General features: G+C 37.3%; 1 protein-coding gene across 3 annotated transcripts in view; it reads right to left on the bottom strand.

Moving 5' to 3' along the window:
- The window catches only part of LOC138815268 (ubiquitin carboxyl-terminal hydrolase 34), a 204,784-nt gene that overhangs the window by 52,847 nt on the left and 130,528 nt on the right, over window positions 1–21,409 (bottom strand). For 2 of the 3 annotated variants that reach the window (XM_070004564.1, XM_070004566.1), the window contains 15 exons: window positions 21,146–21,309; window positions 18,525–18,590; window positions 14,039–14,185; window positions 13,897–13,953; window positions 13,728–13,805; window positions 12,482–12,576; window positions 8,299–8,471; window positions 6,939–7,092; window positions 5,615–5,693; window positions 3,602–3,655; window positions 3,396–3,491; window positions 749–813; window positions 594–669; window positions 462–509; window positions 284–349 (listed from right to left, as the gene is read on the bottom strand). In XM_070004564.1, coding sequence (XP_069860665.1) covers window positions 284–349; window positions 462–509; window positions 594–669; window positions 749–813; window positions 3,396–3,491; window positions 3,602–3,655; window positions 5,615–5,693; window positions 6,939–7,092; window positions 8,299–8,471; window positions 12,482–12,576; window positions 13,728–13,805; window positions 13,897–13,953; window positions 14,039–14,185; window positions 18,525–18,590; window positions 21,146–21,309 — 1,418 coding nt within the window. The remainder of the gene's footprint in view (window positions 1–283; window positions 350–461; window positions 510–593; window positions 670–748; window positions 814–3,395; window positions 3,492–3,601; window positions 3,656–5,614; window positions 5,694–6,938; window positions 7,093–8,298; window positions 8,472–12,481; window positions 12,577–13,727; window positions 13,806–13,896; window positions 13,954–14,038; window positions 14,186–18,524; window positions 18,591–21,145; window positions 21,310–21,409) is intronic. The other variant, XM_070004565.1, reaches the window with a different exon arrangement.

Genomic DNA, 21,409 nt, shown 5'->3' with positions numbered 1-21,409 from the left:
AAAAAACAGTAATACAATATAAAACAGAATCTCAAGCTATCAACCATTTTTTTTTTCCTTTGGTTGGTCGTGGGGCCTGAACTCGGGCTGAGCGCTGTCCCTCAGCAACTCAGCTCACGTCTAGCACTCTACCACTTGCGCCACAGCACCACTTCCAGCTTTTTCTGTTTATGTGGTGCTGGGATAGAACCCAGGGCCTCATGCATGCAAGGCAAGCGCTCTACCTACCACTGAGCCATCTTCCCAGTCCAATTAAACCATTTTTTTGAATTAGTTACCTTACCTCACAAGCTGCTTGGCTATTATTAAACTGTTTGGTCAATAATTCAATCCACTGAAGCATTGTAGGCTAAAAAAGGAAAAGCAGTCAGTCAAGATGCAGGGATTTTTGAGCCAATGATAATAAAACCCAAGAGATAACATAGATAATACATAACACAAAAACAGAAGAAAACACATACCTTCTCTTTTGAATGAATAAATGTCTCTAGGACAAAGGAAGTGCTTAACTGTAAGAAAAGATACAACAAGTAAGTAAGATTCAATATTTTAAAGTTAAAAATCTGACAAAGTTATGTAAGTTTATATATTACCTTTGCTGTCATTAGGGATACAGCTTTAGGATCAGGTAATGTACTTGGAATACAACTACACAACTGCCACATAAACCTACAATTTAAAAAGAGTAACTTAAAATTCATAAAGAATTTAAAATATTACTAAAATATACTAAATTTAACTAACTTACCCAAAATATGTGTGTTCAAAAATGTTTTTGTCTTGAAGAAACTGCATATTATCATGCCAAATCCACTGAAGAAAAGAAATGTTAAGATTAGCTATCAGAAAGCAATTTCGTATTTTACCACTATCTCATTTTTGTTTTTGTTGGTCACAGAGCTTGAAACCAGGGCCTGGGTGTTGTCTCTGAGCTTTTCCCTCAAGGCTTTGAGCCACAGCATTACTTCTAGTTTTCTGGTAGTTTACTGGACATAGGAATCTCACAGACTTTTCCCCCCTGGTTGGTTTTGAACCATGATCCTCAGATCTCAGCCTCCTGAGTAGCTAGGATTACAGGTATGTGCCACCAGTGCCTGGCTTTCCCAATACTTTTATTGGATAAAGAGATACACTATAAAAAGCTGAACAAGAAGCAACCAAAAAATATATTCACTTAAAATTCATGCTTATCTGTCCTCCAAGTATAAGGAATATAAAAGCAGTTACTAAACCTTTTGCATTTTTTATTATTTCATATATTGCTATTATCTGGCAATTTCCAAGTGATTCCGAGTTTTTTTTTTGGTCCGGTCGTGGAGCCTGAACTCTGGGCCTGGGTGCTATCCCTCAGCTCTTCAGCTCAAGGCTAGCGCTCTACCACTTGAGCCACAGTGCCACTTTAGTGTATATGTTTGGAATTAGAGATAATGGTTTCATTTCTTCAATTTATGTTTCCAATACTACAATTAATTCTTCACTAAAAGTTTTCAATTACCTCTACCTGCTTATCCCAGAGCACTAGAGTAGAATTGAGTTTTATAATTGTGTATGTAGGGTAATACTTGGGAGATTACAAGCTTAGTCACTGATTGGTCTATTTCAGAATTCTTGAGTATTTAAAAATTCTGGCTTCCATGCCAGGTGCTGGTGGCTCATGCCTGTTTTCCTAGCTACTCAGGAGGCTGAGATCTGAGGATCATGGTTCAAAGCCAGACCAAGCAGAAAAAGTCCATGAGATTCATCTCCAATAAACCACCAGAAAATCAGAAGTGGCACTATGGCTTAAGCGGTACATTAGCCTTGAGTGGAGGGACAGTACCCAGGTCTGGAGTTTAAGCCCCATGACTGATTAAAAAAAAAAAAATCTAGCTTCCAGACTGATGGCATTCTGCCCATTTCATTCCATATCAAAGGAGTCCTAGTATAAATTTCTTCCTACCAGTTATAAGCTGAGTTCTGGATTTGGTATCCAATTTTTTTTTTTTTGGGGTCCAGTCGTGGGGCCTGAACTCTGGGCCTGGGCGCTGTCCCTCAGCTCTTCAGCTCAAGGCTAGTGCTCTACCACTTGAGCTACAGTGCCACTGCCGGCTTTTTTCTTTTTGCTTATGTGGTGCTGAGGAATCGAACCCAGGGCCTCAGGCATGCATGACAAGCGCTCTACCACTGAGCCACCTTCCCAGTCCCATGGTATCCAAATTTTTATTTCCTTTACTCCATGAAAGTCTCCCTCTTGACTACTATTATCTGTTCCAGCACCTAAAGACTGGTAAGTCTCTTGGTCTTTACCATAGTTAGTGCTTTTAGTTCTACCATAGAAACATTTTTTTAAGTATGGTCCTTTTTACATTTTAAGAGCACAATTATATTTTTGTCAGTTGTGGGACTCGAAAGCACCTGGGCACTGAGTTTTTTTGCTCAAGGTTACCACTTTACCACAGGGCCACTAACACAATGTATTTTGACATCTTCTCTAGCTGCGTTTATTTATTTATTTGCAGTGGTGAGGACCAAACTCGGGGCCTTAAATTTGCTAGACAATAACTCTTCCACTAAGTTAAATGCCCAACTCTCTTAGCTATATTTTCTATAACTGTTTAACTTGGGTCACTTTTCCTTCAACTTGCTAAGTATCACTGCCAGACACTAAAACATCAACAATCCTATCTTTCTTAGGACAGGAGAAATTAAAAAAAATTCTTTTTAGAAAACTGCTAGTTTGCCCTAACTGCCTTATACTCAGAACTCATGGGCACTGTTCTTCGAGATGTTTTCTGCTCTACCAGTTTTATTCTGAATTCCACTTCAAGTTTTAGGGTGGTTATTCAGATATCAGAGTCTCATGGACTCCTTGCTCAGACTGCCCTGAATAGAGATCCTCAGATCTCAGCCTCCTGAATAGCTAGGATTATAAGTGTGAGTCACCAGAGCCCAACCTCAAGCAAATCTTGAACAAGTTACAATTCTCTTTTCAGCCTGATCTATATGCCGACATGTCTTAAATACTTGGTAGCTATCTATTTTTTAATGATTTAAATTGCAACTTTATTTTAAATGTAGTTACAAATTCTATACAATGAAGAAAAAGAGAATATTGTAAGTCCATCATCCAATCCAAAAAACAATACTACAAAGCACACAAAATTACTTGTGAACTTAATCTAATTTGATCAATCCATCCAGCTTCCTTAATTTTTTCACTGTTATTTTCCATATACATTACTCTACCCATTTCTCATTCACATGTCTTATGTTGTTATTTATGAATTGTAAATACTCTCTAGATTTAGCTGGGCCTATAAATCTTAATGTTGTATAACCAGTTCTTATGTTGTAGTATTCCTTACATAAATACTTAATGTGTTTTAAACTGTTACTAAAGTCAAATTAACATATACCTCCAGTAACTCTGATGAAACATCAAATTTATATTCTCTACCATTTTCTTCTTCTGGTTCCATGCGTTTGTAAAACAGCATATATGCACTATGTGTCTTTAAAGACAAGAAAAAAAAAGTATTATTTTCATTTTGATAAGATATATTCTAAAGTTAGACCACATACAAGAAAGAACACAATATAAATTACATAATTAAACAATTACCTTTTCAAAGGAGAAATCCATGAATTTATCTGTGACAGAATCGTAAGTCTTCGTCTGTTTAAAACATAGAAAATTTCTTCTTTAACGAAATGGATTTATTCAGCTGTATTTACACATAAAATTACTTCGTCAATATTATTTGTATTTCAAAGTAATGTTGTGGGTTGGGAAGGTGGCTCAGTGGTAAGAGTGCTTGCCTTACATGCATGAGACCCTGGGCTCGATTCCTCAGCACCACATAAGCAGAAAAAGCTGGAAGTAGCGCTGTGGCTGAAGTGGTAGAGTGCTAGCCTTGAGCTGAAGAGCTGAGGGATAGCACTCAGGCCCAGATTCCAAGCCCTATGACTGACTAAAAAAATAAATTAATAAATAAAATAATAAAATAAAAATAAAAAGTCAAAGTAATGTTGTAAAATCCAAATAACATTGCACTCATAAAAATCCCATGTACTGCTGGGTACTAGTGGCTCACACCTGTAATCCTAGATACTCGGGAGGCTGAGATCTGAGGATTGATGTTCAAAGCCTGCCTGGGCAGGACATCTGTGAGACTTATCTCCAATTAAACAAGAAAGTCAGATGTGGAACTATGGCTCAAGTAGAGTGCTAGCTCTGATTTAAAAAAAAAAAAAAAAAAAGCCAAAGGACAGTGCCAAAGCCTTAAGTTTCAATTTAAAAAAATCAGTGAGAATTCTATCCCAATAAAGCTGCTTTGTGAAATAAACAAAGAAATGCAAAAAGAATTATTTGAAAGTTAATGATGATTAAGAGACAGAAGTACAAGTTTTTTTGAAAACAAAGGCTCAAAAACATGTAAAAGGATAAGACCTGCAATGGGAAAACTGCCTTTCAAAAGAAAGGCCTTAGCTGGGCACCAATGGCTCATGCCTTAAATCTTAGCTACTCAGGAGGCTCAGATCTGAGGATCATGATTCAAAGCCAACCCGGATAGAAAGTCTGTGAGACTCTTATCTCAAACTATTCAGAAAAAGCTGGGAGTGGAGCTGTGGCTCACTGGTAGAGTGCTCACCTTGAGTTGATAAGCTCAGGAACCAGTGCCCAGACCCAGAGTTCAAGTCCAACAACCGACCGACCGACCGACCAACAGACAGACACCCGCACACCCACACCCACACCCACAGAGTCTTTCAATAAAATCTAGAAGCTGGGTGCTGGTGGCTCACATCTGCAATCTTATCTATTCAGGAGGCTGAGATCTGAGGATCACAGTTCAAAGCCATCCCAGGCAGCAAAATCTGTGAGACTCTTATCTCCAATAAACTACCAGAAAACCGGAAGTGGCACTGTGGCTCAAGTGGTACAGTGCTAGCCTTGAGCTGAAGAGCTGAGGGACAGTGCCCAAGCCCAGAGTTCAAGTCTCACAATTGACAAAAAAAAACAAAAACACAACAACAAAAAAAAGAAAAAGAAAAACAAAAACAAAAAAACCACACAAAAAACTAGACTAATTCTAGAGAATTTTTAAAATAATAAGCATGGTTCTCAAATTTAATTTTATTATCAAAGATTCTTTGAGAAATGGAGATTATTAACTGATCAAAACCAACAGGATTTCATGCTAGTTTATGTGTGTTTTCTTTATTTTGTAGTGCTAAAGTTAATTCATCCCAAGGCTCTGTACAGTTTGGTAATTAAGCATACCTCATTCTAATACTTTTTAAAAAGTTAAAAAAAAATACTGTATCAGGATAAATGAAAAGGAAAATGTCTTTTTCTATGTCCTATTGCAAATTATCTAACAAAGATGTTCTTTTGCTACCCAATAAATAGTAATCAGGTTGTTGCTACTTTACAAAAGGCACTAAAGGAATAAAATACTTCTTAGTATCTAGTGTATACTGTGAACACACTAAACTTTCAGAGTCCAGAGTGCTAACCATTACACACTAAACTTTCAAAACTTTACAACTAAACTTTAAATTTAATAATAGTGATTCTAAGAATATTACTCTATTATTAGATTTTATGATATCCAGAAATAATGATACTTACTGTCATCTCACCACCAAAACATTCAGAAGCAAGTTGTGCGGAATCAAAAGGTTTTACCTCAGCATCATTAAAAAGATACCTAAAATAGAGCACATAATACCAACCAATCACAAATATACTGAATATTTCATTATTGTGTTTATTATTTTCAAAATTCTTAGATTGTATACCACAAAGTTACAAATACTGAGCCATTAATTTCTAATAAGCTGTTTTCTACAGCTGTAATTTACAAGGAATCAAAAATATAATTCAGTAACCATTGCAACCACTTTAAATCTCACAGGTCCCTGGGATGGAGATGCATGTCTCTGTGCCTAGTATATTCAAGGCCTTAAGTTCCACCCTCAGAATGGTAAAAGAAAAATAAATCTGACAGATCCATGTCCATCTACAATCTAACAGCAAAAATCAAGAATAAAAACTTTGCTTAGATATGTAACTTGTAAAAGTACTAGGGAAAAATTAAGATACATAAGGATTTTCAAAGATTCAAGTTATACTTATAAATTATATACAAAAGATATGAAAAGTAAAAGATACCATATAGATAACCACTGAAGTCAAAATTAAGAGCTGAATGAAATTATTCTGCTAACTGGAATTCAATGTATAACTGTATTTTATTCAAAGCAATATTCTCAATACTTAGAAAAGTGTCTAAGCACACTTAGTACCTAGACTGAGATGCTTTCTAAGGTATCTGAAAATCACTGCAGCTATTAGAGACTGATTTAGCAACTGTTAACCTGATAAATAATGATAAAAACAAAATGTGTGGGCTGGGAAGTTGGCTCAGTGGTAGAATGCTTGCCTTGCATGCCTGAGGCCCTGGGTTCAATTCCTCAGCACCACATAAGCAAAAAGAAAAAACCTGGAAGTGGTGCTGTGACTCAAGTGGTAGAGCAATAGTCTTGAGCTGAAGAGCTGAGGGACAGCGCCCAGGCCCAGAGTACAGGCCCCACGACCGGACCCAAAAACAAAACAAAACAAAACAAAACAAAACAAAACAAAACAAAAACCCCAAAATGTGTGTAGAAGGAAAAAGGCAAAATGAACAGAAGACTGCATGCAAGTAAATCTAAATAGCATATAAAAGACTTCATGACTACTCTACTAAAGGTAATTAAGGAAACAGTTTCTGAGTGAATGATGGTTTAGCCTTCATGTTTTAAGAACAATGGATTTATGTTTTGCAAAGTCACTCTGATTTTAATATTCTCATTTTCTAATACTATAATTTTATCAAGAGAAAACTATCATAAATTTACATCTAGAAGAAAAAAAGATTTTTATAAATACACTAAAAATACCTAAAACTCACCACTTGTTGTTTTTATATGCATGTGGATTGACTATATCTCTAATGAAGCTGTAATAGTGTCCACCGTCTGCCGTTCCTGTGTGAACTGTCACTCCTATTAAGTCATACTCATAGCTCTCTGTGTCTTTTGACTGATCACTGACTTCCTTAAAACCTGCAATGATCACATAAAATAATGGCAGTAATTTTGAAAATCATACAACAGTGACGTCTTATAATCACTTTTGATACAAATGAAATAGGCACACATATATGAAATAAGTATAAATATTGGCTAGGCCACAGTCAACTATTTCAAGGAACATAATAAACAAGTAACTGGGTATTATCATTTTATCACAGATAACTCTCATATATAAATATAAAATATCTTTGTTAAATCCAGCTACCCTTTTGAAATAATTTCAAATGCTTCATTCAACTGTATCTTCATTATGAGCAAATATAAGAAATACCTAAAAAAGGCAAATTATTGTCTTTCAGTATCATGTTAAGGAAAATGGAACATTGATAGCATGCTTCCACATTAGGAGATTTCTGTAGATAGAAATAAGACACAATTCCCATCCACAAAGATTTAAAATCAAAAGATAATAACATACACAGAAGAAATTAGTATAAGAAGTTTGAAGGATATAAATGATTATGATCTCTATTTTCAAACTACAGAATAGAAAAAGGAGAGTAAGGAGTAAGGCATAACAGATGTGTCTAAATGCACAATCAGAATTCCAAAGTAAAGTTATACTTAGGCAAAGAGAAGATAAGCTGGGTGCTGGCGGCTCATGTCTGTAAGGATAGCTTCTCAGGAGGCTGAGATCTGAGGATTGTGGTTCAAAGCCAGCCCAGGGGGAAAAAAAATCTACGAGACTCTTATCTCCAATTAACCACCAAAAAAATGGAAGCAGATCTGTGGCTCAAGTGATAGAGTGCTAGACTTGCACACAAAAGCTCAGGGATAGTGCCGAAGCCTGGAGTTCAGGCCCCAGGATGGGCACCAAAAAAAAAAAAAAGAAAGAAAGAGATAAATGAAGATTCTATTTTATTTTAGGCCTATTTTTACTGGAACAGTTCCTTAACACACTTGTAACTTGTGTTCAATTCAAGAATCACTCACCTAGATCTAAGCTGAACAAGGGTAGCAAACATGTTTATTTTATTCATCATTATGTCTAGAAAAATACTTAGAGCATGGGTCTTAGAAGATATTAAATATTTACTAGTTAAATCAATGTGCTACATTATTTTTACTAATATTTTCCATTCTAAAATTTTATTAACTATATAGAGAATGACATATTTATGATTTCCCTATTAGTGGAGGTTTATAATAAATGCAGACAAGAGAAGGAAAAATTACCTTCTTTCCTGTCACTCTTTCCCATAAGAAAATCTTCTGTATATGGTGTCATATCCAAACGTAAGGGGAAGGAAAAGTGTGTATTCACTTTCTCTTTCATCATCGTGACCATATTAAATGTATACCTCATAGTATTGAAACTCAGAATTCGAGGTAATTTCTTAAAACATGCCCTGAGAGGTAAACAACAACAAAGAAACTTTTAAAATACTTGTTTGTTCATAAAATGTTTCAACAGCAAAGGTTCCCTTCAAGTTGATTCAGGTTCCATGCAAAGCCCACCAAGATGAGACTGATTGAAATACAATGCAAACACATGTGGAGATGTAACAATGACCACTCCTGTGTATAACTAATATAATATTGCCTCTATACCACCCCAGGAAAAAACCACACTAAGGACACAGAGGACATCAGTCATTGCAGTGAGTTTGATAGTATGCCCAGTAATCTCAGCACATGGAAGTGTGAGCCTATGTCAGCCTAGGCTACATAATGAGATCCCATGTAAAAAATAAAAATTATATATATCCCCTACAGAACTGCAAACTTTCAGAAAGGTAACAATCTATTTACTCTAACTCAATTCTCATCAGAAAAATTTGTCATCTTTCAATAATACATTAAAAAGCTGTATTTCCATTTGACTATATCCATGCATAGTTTTTTTCTCATAGAAACCAACTTGATTTACTGACAAAAAAAATTCCTTTCAAATGCATACTAACCTAAAATAATGAAGACTCTTAAGCAATTTTAATATTGTATACTGGTTTTTCATTCTCTGCCTTCAAACATGCTCAGTTCTCTTAAGAAAATTCTTTAATCATAAAGTCCCTTTTTGCTTCCAACTTACTGTTTTTTAATGCTCAACTTCTAAAATGGTCACTTACTGATTGCCATGTTCCCTTAAAGAGCGGCTTCTATTCTTTTAAGCTGAAAAAAAACATACCACTAAAATATCTTCTTCAAAGAAGACATTTTTTTGGTGCTGTATTGGAGCTTGAAGTAAGGGTCTAGTGTTGTGCTTTAGCTTTTTCACCCAAGGCTAGTGCTTTGCCACTTGAACTTTAACCCATAGCCCCACTTGAAGATTCTTGGTAGTTACTTGGAAATAAGTCTCATGAGCTGGGTGCTGGTGGCTCACACATCTGTAATCCTAGCTAGTCAGTAGGTTGAAATCTGAGGATCGTCGTTTTAAGTCAGTCCAGGCAGAATAGTTCATGTGAGACTGTTTCCTCTAATTAACCACTCAAAAACCAGAATGACATTATGGTTCTAGTGGTACAATGCTAGCCTTGAGCACGAAAAGGCTCAGGGAAAGCACACCAGACCCTGAGTTCAAGCCCCACAACTGACCCCCACCCCCCGCCCGAAAAAAACGTCTCATGGATTTTCTTGCCAGAGCTGGCTTCCATTAGGATTCTCAAATCTCAGCCTCCTGAGTAGTTAGGATTACAAGGCAGGTGTGAGTCACCAGGGCCCAGCTTCAAAATTGATTATTCAGTCTTTCTTCCTCATGGCGTTCCCCTCCCCGCCCCCACTTTCATCTCTGGGAAGGATGTCACGTTGAGTATCTTCTTGTAGAAATTCTCTTTCTAATTTGTAGATTACCATATCCTCATTTCCTTTATTCCCTTCCTTATGTCATGTTTTCATCTGAACTTTTAGGTTAGTATCAATTTTAGTTCTTTTGCAAGTTATATTCCTTCTCAGAAATATATTTTCATGACTCCAATGAATTGATAGCTGCATGTCAACCATGTGATGCAACACACATATATTACTAGTATTATTTTCCATTATTAGTTTATGTAAATACTCTACTTCAGAGATTTCTAACCCTGGATTTCTTTTAAGTTCAAAGTCATTTCTGTTTCTTTGCCCTTGCTCCTAATAAATAATTGCATAAGCTGGGTACTGGTGGCTCACATCTGTAATCTTAACTACAGAAGGCTGAGATCTGAGGACTGTGGTTCAAAGTCAACCTGGAAGAAAAATTTGTGAGACTCTTATCTCCAATAAACTATTCAAAAAAAAGCCGGAACTGGCACCATGGCAAGTAGTAGAGTGCTAGCTAGCCTGGAGCAAAAGCAGCGAAGGGATAGCACCAAGGTCCTGGGTTCAATCCCCAAGATCAGCTGAAAATAATAATTCCATAAGATGGTCCTTACGTCCTAGTGATTATTCAATGTATCTGTAGAACAAAAATCAAGAATCATAACCGGATATATTGATGCACCTGTGACACTAATACCTGGAAAGGCTGAAGCAGGAAGATCACATGTTTGAGGCAAACCTGAGCATCACAGCAAGACCCATCTTTAACAAAGAAACTTAAAAACAAACAAAAACCTTTCCCTATAGAGGTAGAGGTAAGCAATCAGGAAGACCTTAAATAGGCCAAAAAGAAAAATATGAAAAAGTATGCTTTTAAAAGTACAGTGAGGAGCTGGGAATGTGGCTTAGTGGTAAAGTGCTTAGCTAGCATGTATGAGGCCCTGGGTTTGATTCCTCAGTAGCACATAAAACAAACAAAAATTTAAAAAGCCTTGATATCAACCAATCTATTAATTTTGTATCATTTGATATATATAATTCTTTTTTACTCATAAAAACATTCTGTAAAAAAATGAGATTTAACATTAATGATTTTATCAATGTAAATGTGAGTCATAAAACAACTGTAATATATGAAAATTTAAAAAGTCTCATGAATTAGTAATGAAAAGAGCTATTTACATTTGAGGATAGCTTAACTACTAATTTTCAAAAAGGTGTCCAACAAACTTAAATAAAGAAAAGTATTTATAGGAAGTGGAGGTATGGCTCAAGTGGTAGAGCACCAGCCTTCAGCAGAAAAAGCCAAGGTGGAGTAGAGGCCATCAGTCCGTGCTACATTATATTACCAGCACAGACACTCATGCACACCCATGATTAACTTATCAAAATATAAACATACCAAGTGGCTATTGTGGCTTCTAGTCCTCACTACTCAGAGGAAGCTGAGGTCTAGAGGATTGCAGTTTGAAGACAGTCTAGGCAAAAAAGTCCAAAACAGTCTGGCTTTTTTGACAGGCTGAAAGTGGGGCTCAAATGGTAGAGTGCCAGCCAAGCAAGCATGCAAGCTGTGTCAGAGCATGAGGCTCCCAAAAAAAGCCCAAATGCAAATACCCCTAAATGCAATTAATACATATGGTACAAGGGAAAGAAAAAACATCTGGAATGTAGAATAAAATCAACACAATATTCTTCAACTCAAAAGTTAACTTTTAAGTCTAACTCCAACCCAGATCTCCTTCTAAGCCCCAATCATCATAATACACTGTCTGCAGAACAAGTCTTAAAGAGCTCAGGGCTGGAAATGTGGCTTAGTGGTAGAGTGCTTGCCTTGAATGAAGATGGGTTCAACTCCTCAGTACCACATAAACAGAAAAAGATGGAAGTGATGCTGTAACTCAAGTGGTAGAGTGCTAGCCTTGAGCAAAAGAAGCTCAGGGATGGTGTCCAGACCCTGAGTTCAAGTCCCAGGACTGGCAAAAAAGAAAAAAAGAGCTCTAATCTATCTAGATTATTTCCCTGAAATCTGCTCATCTTGCATCTTTTACTTAAGAGATCAGCATTTGGGTACTGTCTATACTTTCTGTATCCCCATTTTCACCTAGCAGATGGGAATAACACTATTATCTACCACAAGGGAATGTCATGACGACAAACTTGAATTAAATTACAGCAAATTCAGAGAGCTAGGCTTGCTATATATGAAGTCCTATGTAAAAGAGAAGTATTTGTTATCCAAAAATAAATCATCAAAGCTAGACATCTGAGATTCAATATAGAGCAATAAATACACTGTCCTTTTTTCTATCACTTCTTTAACAAAGTCTTACAAGCTAGAGATTCCCACTTTCTTTTTCTTCTTCTTCTTTTTGGTCGCCACAGCACCATTTCCAAGATTTCCACTTTCTAAGTCTATTTATGTGTAAAAATGTAACACGATGAAATAAATGAAAAACTGCTACATACGATTGAGCTCCAAACAGCAGTTTTTTACAGCAAAGACATATTTAATACTCCTATTATTGCTTAAATACAATTTTCCTAAAAGTTTAATCCTTAGTTTCCTTTCACTTCCATTGGATGACTTTTCAAAATGATAAAAATTACATTTCAAAAAACATACCTTTTCTCAGCTCGGACTTTCTTCCCACAGTGAGAACAAGTATACATGTTGTCACCTTCTAAAGTGTCTTTAATAGTAACTTCATCAAGAGATTCCTATGTATTAAAATGGCATTGAAAAGTTCACATTACTTATAATATCTTAATAACAAAAAGTAATTTGGTCAAAAGCACAGAGAAAACTATTTTTTTTAATGTAAAATCTAAAGTTTAGCAAAAAATTGTTTTCTACTTATGTGCATTTTAATAAAAAATTCAAATATTTTTACCTTGGTGGAGGCAATAACAGAGTTTGAACTCAGGGCCTTAAATATATGAAACAAATATTCTACCACCTCAGTTAACACTACCCACCTCCAGCATTTTTTGGCTTTTATTACTTTTCAGGTAAGGTCTCATGTTTATGTATGGAATGGTCTTGGACCAGAATCATTGTGCCTATGGCATCCAATATGGCTGGGATGACAAGCACCTATCACCACGCTATACTATTTGTTGAGATGTCAAACTGGCATCATCCTGAACCCTACACCTCCTGAGTCAAGAAAACACAGCAGCTAAATATTTACATTTTGATTGGGGAAAATCTGGTTTGGGGAGGGGAGCAATCTTTTTTATTTCAGTAGCAGAGCAAGAACAAAACACATAAAACAGTTAATTATCTTCAATCACACTATATATAAATAGCTTAAATCACTGGTGGCTCGTACCTATAATCCTAGCTACTCAGGAAGTTGAGATCTGAGGATCGAGGTTCAAAGTCAGTCTGGGCAGAAAAGTCCCCATGAGACTCTTATCTCCAATTAATTACACAAAAAAACCCAGAAGTATCACTGTGGCTCAAAGTGGTAGAACAGAGCCTTCAGCAAAAAAAGTGCAGGACAGAGCCCAGACCCTGAGTTCAAGCCCCATAACCAAAAACAAAACAAAACAAAACACCTAAAACATGTACAGCTAGGCACCAAAGGCTTCATGCCTATAATCCTAAGTACTCAGGAGGCTGAGATCTGAGGATTATGGTTTGAAGTTAGCCCAGGAAAGTCTGTGAGATTCCTATCTTCAATAAACCACTAGAAAACTGGAAGTAGAGCTGTGTGTCAAGTTGTAAGAGTACTAACCTTGGGGGGAAAAGCAGCTCAGAGTAGCACCCAGGCTCTTGAGTTCAAGCCCCAGGTTGGAGACAGACAGACAGACAGACACACACACACATACTGCGCCATCCCCACCCCCAGTACTGTATTACTCACATAAATATTTTTCATATCGGCCACCTGGCACCTCACAGTATAAAACTCTTCAGCAGTTTGACTAACATGTTCACAATCCTGATGAATCAATAAGCAAATATTAGTATTTATTGTAATAAAACATATTAAGACCTCCCAAAAGGAAAAAAAAAACAAATACAATACTTACTAAGGACACAACATTGTTGGTAATTACACCTCCAAATAAACTTTTCACGGTATTTTTCTTTAATATAAAACAAACAAAAGTCAGTAAATGGAGACAAACTTGTACAAACATCAAAGAAGCTTTCCAACATTCAGATACTAACCAGTTCTGGAGACATTTCTTCAATTTTAGTGATCAGATCAGTAAAAAATTCTGTCATATCCTTCTGCTCTCCAGTATTCAGAGGCTGTTTATCCATTGTGTATGTTTTACAAAACGGCCGAGGATTATATGCTTTGCATTCACTCTCCTATAATGAAAAAAGGGGATTCTATGAAATAAATATTAAAAAACAAAACAACCAAACAGTGAAAACAGCTGAGTGCCACAAGCTCATAACTGTTATCCTAGCTACTCAGGAGGATGATATCTGGAGATCACAGTTTGAGGCCAGCCCAGACAGAAAAGACCAAGAGATTTCATTTATAAGAAAAAATAACCAGCAGAAAACACTGGAGATGTCACTCAAAAGGTGTCAGCTGAGCAAGTATGAGAACCCTGAGTTCAAACTCCAGTACTAACAAGAAAGAAAAATAAGGCCAGGTATTCATGGCTCACAGCTGTAACCCTAGAGACCCAGGAGGCTGAGATCTGAGGATCCCAGTTAAAAACCAGGCAAGGCAAGAAAGTCCATGAGTTTTTTGTTTGTTTTTTTTTTAAATCTCCAATTAACCACCAGAAAACTAGAAGTGGAGGTGTGGCTCTAAATGGGAGAGGTCAGTGACAGTGCCCAGGCCTTGAATTGAAGCCTTACAACCACCTTAAGGCAAGGCCTTAAGTAAACAAACAAACAAAACCAACTCCCAGGTGTTAGTAGTAAATCTACATAGGAAGTTCCCCTCCCCCCTCTAGTCATTTTTTTGAGATGGGGCTCAGTACATAGCCTACATAGGCCTACATGGCCTCAAACTCAATCCTTTTGCCGCAGCATCCTGAACTCTGGGATTACAGGCTTGTACACCACACCAAGCTGAGCAAATAAGGGGAAGGGGGTGACCAGCAGCCTACTCACTTTGAATTCAAGACTTCCCACTTGCTAAGTGGGCATTCAATCAACTGCTTGAGCCACATCTCCACCCATTTTGCTCTGCTTATTTTATAGATTAGGTTTTGCTTTTGCTTGAACCAGCTAAGACAGTAATCTATTAATGCTTCCCATAGAATCTGCAATGATAGGTGCATGCTACTATTCTTATGTTTATCTGGTGAGATGGGACCTCTCAAACTATTTCTCAGTTGGGGCTGGGAAGGTGGCTCAGTGGTAGTGCACTTGCCTTGCATGCATGAGGCTCTGGGTTCGATTCCTCAGCACCACATAAGCAAAAAGAAAAAACCTGTAAGTGGCGTTGTGGCTCAAGTGGTAGAGTACTAGCCTTGAGCTGAAGAGCTGAGGGACAGTGCCCAGGCCTAGAGTTCAGGCCCCATGACTGGACCCCTCCCCCCAAAAAAACAAAAAAACCTATTTCTCAGGACTGGCCTTGAACTGAATGTAATCTTTCTTGTTAATCTCCACCAATACAGTAGCTAGAATTACAAAAGTGAACCAATGGTGGTTGAGCCTAAGGATAGTTTTTTTTAATGCTTTATTTCATCCTTTGGGTTTTCATACCATTTTCATTTTAATGGACTTCATGTAAGAAGATGCTTACAACATCAAGAAACAGTAAGATCGGTAACTTTTGCAGTAACAATACATTTTTCAAAAGTTTAAACCGTCTTTAAATAGTTCTTTTTTTTCTTTTTTTTAATTTTTATTTTTTATTGTGAAAATACTGTACAAAGGGGTTACAATTACATGGGCAAGATAATGAGTACATTTCTTATCATAAATAGCTCTATATAAAGTAACTAAAACTAGTACTGGTTGCTCACACCTGTAATCCTAGCTACTCAAGAGGGTGAGTTGAAAATCATGGTCTGAAGCCAGCCTGGGCAGAAAATACTTTTTTTTTTTTTGGGTCCGGTTGTGGGGCCTGAACTCGGCCTGGGAGCTGTCCCTCAGATCTTCAGCTCAAGGCTACCACTCTACCACTTGAGCCACAGCGCCACTTCCGGGTGTTTTCTTTTTGCTTATGTGGTGCTAAGGAATCGAACCCAGGGCCTCATGCATGCAAGGCAAGCGCTCTACCACTGAGCCACCTTCCCAGCCCCAGAAAAATATTTTAGAATCTTATTTCTAATTAACCAGTAAAATGCCAGATTGTAGTTGTAGCTCATGTGGTAAAGTACCAGTTGTGAGCAAAACAGGTGAGTGAGTGGGAGGTAACAAGTTCAAGGCCTAGTCTTCCTCTGCACATCTGCATACAGACACCAAAGTAGTTACAGATCTCCAGGCACTGGTGCCTGTAATCCTAGCTACTCAGGAGGCTGAGACTTGAGGATTGTGGTTCAAAGCCAGCTTGGGCAGAAAAGTCCCCGTGAGACTCTTATTTCCAATTAACCACTATCCTAGGCCCTGAGTTCAAGCCTCAAAACCAGGGGGGACAAAAGTAATATAAATGGTAGCTTGCTATGTACTGGTGGCTAATGGCTATAATCCTGGAAGATCTAGGACTGCAGTTCAAAAGCTAGCCCAGGCAGGAAAGTACCTAGACTCTTAACTCCAATCAACTACCAAAAACTTGGAGCTGTGGCTCAAGTGGTAGAATGCCAGGCTCTGAGGTTAAACCCTAGTATGGCATGCATACACCCCAAACAAAAAACAAACATTAGCTTTCAGTTTTTCAGTTCAGATGAAAATTAGATTCTCTCTTAAAATTTAGAGTTTCTCTCTTAAAAATCAGATTAGGGTTGGAGGTATGGTTCAAGTGGTAGAATACTTGCCTTTACAAGTAAGAGGCCCTGAGTTCAAATCCCATGATCACTTCTAGTGCCCTCTTAAAAAACCACTTACAAATGAAATTAAAATCAGAATCAGGGGATAACAAACAAATCTTTAAAATTATTTTAAAAACATTTATCAGACCCTACTTAATATTTGAAATTGGTAATAATAGAAATACAGTAACATAATTTTTTTTTGGTCAGTCCTGAGACTTGAATTCTGGGCCTGGGTGCTGTCTCTCAGCTCTTCAGCTCAAGGCTAGTACCCTGCCACTTGAGCCACAGCACCACTTCTGGTTTTCTGAGTGGTTTATTGGAGATAAGAATCTCACAGAGTTCCCTGCTCAGACTGGCTCTGAACTGCAATCCTCAGATCTCAGCCTCCTGAGTAGCTTGGATTACAAGCATGAGGCACTGACCCTCGGCAAGTAACATAATTTTTGACCTCAAGATTATAACCAGGAAGGCAAGTAACCTCAATAGAGAAAACAGGAATGACAGAGAAGCAAAGAGACTTAGAAACATTTGCAGTAGTAGTCTGATAGAGGGGGCAATAAAGCAAGAATGTCAGTAGTATGAAAATGAAGAAAAAGTGCCATAAGTACAATGGTGGCATAAATAACTGTACCAAGAGAAATAGCAAAAAAGAAAAAAGTGATGGGTTCCAAAGGACTTACTGATGCTCCTGGGTAAAAGTGGAAAGGTTGAGGAATAGATGAGAATAAAGGTAGAGGTAAAATTATGCACAACATATACTATGCAGATGTCATGAATAGTACTCTATTCATAATAAAGACCCAATGAAATGCCTTAAGCAGGAGATCAATATTGTAAGAGTTTCTATCTTCTTCTTTTTTTTTTTTTTTGTCAGTCATGGGGCCTGAACTCTGGGCCTGGGCACTGTCCCTCAGCAATTCAGCTCAAGGCTAGCACTCTACCACTTGAGCCACAGCATCACTTCTGGCCATTTCTGCTTATGTGGTGCTGAGGAATCGAACCCACACAAGGCAAGCACTCTACTACTGAGTCACCTTCCCAGCCCCAGATTTTCTATCTTCTTAAAATTGATTGTGTTGATAGTTTGAAGAATGAGAATTATGAGGGACAAAGATCAAAGTATTATCAAAGAGTAAGTTAACAGAATATAGATAACTGGGATAGACCAGTAAGGCCTTATGACATAACTAGGTGCTGGTGGCTCATGACTATAATCCTAGTTACTCAGGAGGCTGAAATACAGAGATTCAAAGACAGCCTGAGCAGAAAAGTCTGGGTATCTAAAATAATAAGAAAATACCAGTGCTGGAGACATGGCTGAAGCAGAAGAAGACAGGTAATTAAAAAGCTCAATTTAAAAACAATAGTACAAACCCCTGCTTTCACTATATATGTTGGTATATGTGGAGGGGAAGGGAAAAAACAAATTGTTAAAACAGGAATACAGGAGGACCCATTGCTACAATGAGATGCACAAGTCGTTATGTTGAAAAATGAACTCTACAACGTTGGTGGGGGGGTTCGGGGGGAGGATACGAAGGGATGGGAAGGGGAAACAAAGCAGGAGGCTACAATGCTTGATAAGAAATGTGCTCATTATCTTACCCATGTAATTGTAACCCCTCTGTACAGTATTTTCACAATAAAAATATATTTAAAAAAAATACCACTAGTACATCAAGCTGTAAGAAAGCCAGTACATGTGACAGTTCTTAGTTTTGTTAAAGGGTATATATAATTAGTATCCTTTCCACGACTCTCAAACATACCATTAAATATGTAAACATTTTCTGAAGCTCCAGAAGAGTAGTTTTGTGCTTCATATCTTCTGAATACTAAAAATCAAGAGAAAACTTTCTGTCAGAACATATATACAGTGGTAAAATGGAAATTCTAGCAAACAAAATCTTGCGATGTGCTTAAAACTATTTTATTTTTATCTCTAGATAGGAAATATATCTTTACATTTTATTCTTTTTTTTTTTTTTTTTTTTTTTTTTTGTCGGTCGTGGGGCTTGAACTCTGGGCCTGGGCGTTGTCCCTCAGCTCTTCAGCTCAAGGTGAGCGCTCTACCACTTGAGCTACAGCGCCACTTCCGGTTTTCTGGTGGTTTACTGGAGATAGGAGTCTCACGGTCTTTCTTGCCCGGGCTGGCTTTGAACCGCGATCCTCAGATCTCAGCCTCCTGAGTAGCTAGGATTACAGGCGTGAGCCACCAGCGCCTGGCTACATTTTATTCTTTTAGAAATTATAGGATTAAAAATTCAAATAGTTTTTCTTTATGATAATAAATATAGTGACCTCTATTACTTTAGGAAACTATAGAAAACTTAAAAAAATCATTTTCTATATCAACACTCATTTGGTATAATATTGACAAGAACGAAAAACATCCAAGTATGTAATACATCACTTCCTACAAAATGCATCCAATAAAAAAAAACACACTTGAGTGCTGAAGTATGGTACCAATGGTAGAGTGCTTGCTTAGCAAGCAGAAGGTATGAGTTTAAATGCCAGTATCATCAAAAAACTAAAACACAAAGAAACATACATGGAAAAAATTCATTTGAGACACCTATTATTTCATCCTCATACAATCCTATTTCTAGCCAGTTGTGAAATAGTACATTCTTGGCACTGAAGACAAATAACAGCTATGATGTTTGAAAATCGTCTATTAAAATGCAGTAACTCTGACTGAGGAACTTGGATAAATATACCGGAGACTTAATGGAATATTAAACCTCCTAACTGCCAGCAGTATGTATACCAGTTATCTATTCCAATCTTGTAGGGAGTACAAATAACATGCATGGTCTGCTGTTCAGTAACTTGTAATCAAATAAGTTCACAAAATAAAAACAAATAGAGATCGGCTTATCAAATACAACATATACATAACATATAACATACATACATATAACATATAACATACACATAACATATAATATACATAACATATAACATACATACACATAACATATATAACATATAGAAAATGTACATCCTCAAAAAATTAAACAGAAGCCAAGCACTGATAGTTTATGCATGTAATCCTAGCTAATCAGGAAACAGACCTGAGACTCCTGATTCAAATCCAGCCAGTGAAGGACAGCTCATGAGACTCTTATCTCCAACTAACATCAAAAAGCCAAAAGTAGAGCTGTGGCTCAAGCAGCAGAGCCCACGCTTTGAGCAAAAAAGCTAAGGGATATAGCTGAGGCCCTAAGTTCAAGCCTCAGTACCAGCATGTTCATGCACATGTACAGACAGACACATAGACAAGCATTAGACTTAGGGGTATATGCCCCAAAGAAGTAAATGTAAAGACTAAAGCATGTATTTATACATCCATGTTCAAAACAGCACTACATTATTCAGAAAAGTCAGAAGAACAACCCATGTGTTTCAAAAGATGAATTAACAAAATGTAGCATGTTTTTGTTTTTTTGGGTCTGGTCGTGGGGCCTGAACTCTGGGCCTGGGCGCTGTCCCTCAGATCTTCAGCTCAAGGCTAGCGCTCTACCACTTGAGCCACAACGCCACTTACGGGTTTTTTCTTTTTGCTTATGTGGTGCTGAGGAATTGAACCCAGGGCCTCATGCATGCAAGGCAAGTGCTCTACCACTGAGCCACCTTCCCAGCCCTGTAGCATGTATTTGACACATATATATGTAGAATTATTATTCAGCTATAAGAAGGAAATTCTAATGCATGGTATGATACAGGGAAACCCTAAAAGCATTATATTAAACAAAAATGCCACTCATAACTAGTCACAGGGTATTGTTCTATAATTAAAATTTTATTACAAATAAAATAATTACTGTATATACTGAGTATTTATGGCCCTCTAGTGGTTTTCTTTCAGAAATATTGCAATATTATCTAAAATATAAAATTAAAATAATCAAATTACCTATTTTATGTAATTAAACTTTCTCATATTTACTCACATATTTCTTTTTCAAAACAATATTTTAAATGTCAAATTAGGACATAAACAAAAATTCTAAATTCGCTCTAGAATTATAGTTTCAATTTGTGTGTGTGCGCCAGTACTGGGGCTTGAACTCAGGGCCTAAGCATTGTCCTGAGCTTTCTTTTTTTTTTTTTTTAATTTTTAGTCAGCTGTGGGGCCTGAACTCTGTGCCTGCGCGCTGTCCCTTAGCTCTTCAGCTCAAGGTGAGTGCTCTACCACTTGAGCCACAGCACCACTTCCGGTTTTCTAGTGGTTTATTGCAGATAAGAGTCTCATGGACTTTCCTGCCCGGCCTGGCTTTGAACTGCAATCCTCAGATCTCAGCCTCCTGAGTAGCTAGGATTACAGGCGTGAGCCACTGGTGCCCGGCCACAGTTTCAATTTTTAAGGTGAAGAAAACTCTACCTTAGCAGTAAAGACAGCCTGTCTTGCTTCAGGAATCATATACAGTTGTTGAATGGTGGAAGCCAAGTAACAAGTAGCTCCAAGGTTAGTCAGGCCAACAAATCTACATTCTGCACGAACATCCTCATGAGGCCAATAGTCCCACTTATAAGGTGCATGGGCTGCTGAAGAAAGAGGGAGAAAAAGATGCCCCCAAACAAATTATTAAGCAATGTATTTAGCTTTAAATTAACAAATATACCTCCAGTAACCAATACATATACA

This window comes from Dipodomys merriami, unplaced genomic scaffold (genome assembly GCF_024711535.1).
Source record: "Dipodomys merriami isolate MVZ:Mamm:240054 unplaced genomic scaffold, mDipMer1.0.p SCAF_63, whole genome shotgun sequence".
Lineage (NCBI taxonomy): Eukaryota > Metazoa > Chordata > Mammalia > Rodentia > Heteromyidae > Dipodomys > Dipodomys merriami.
This window is presented reverse-complemented; position numbering and strand designations above follow the sequence as displayed.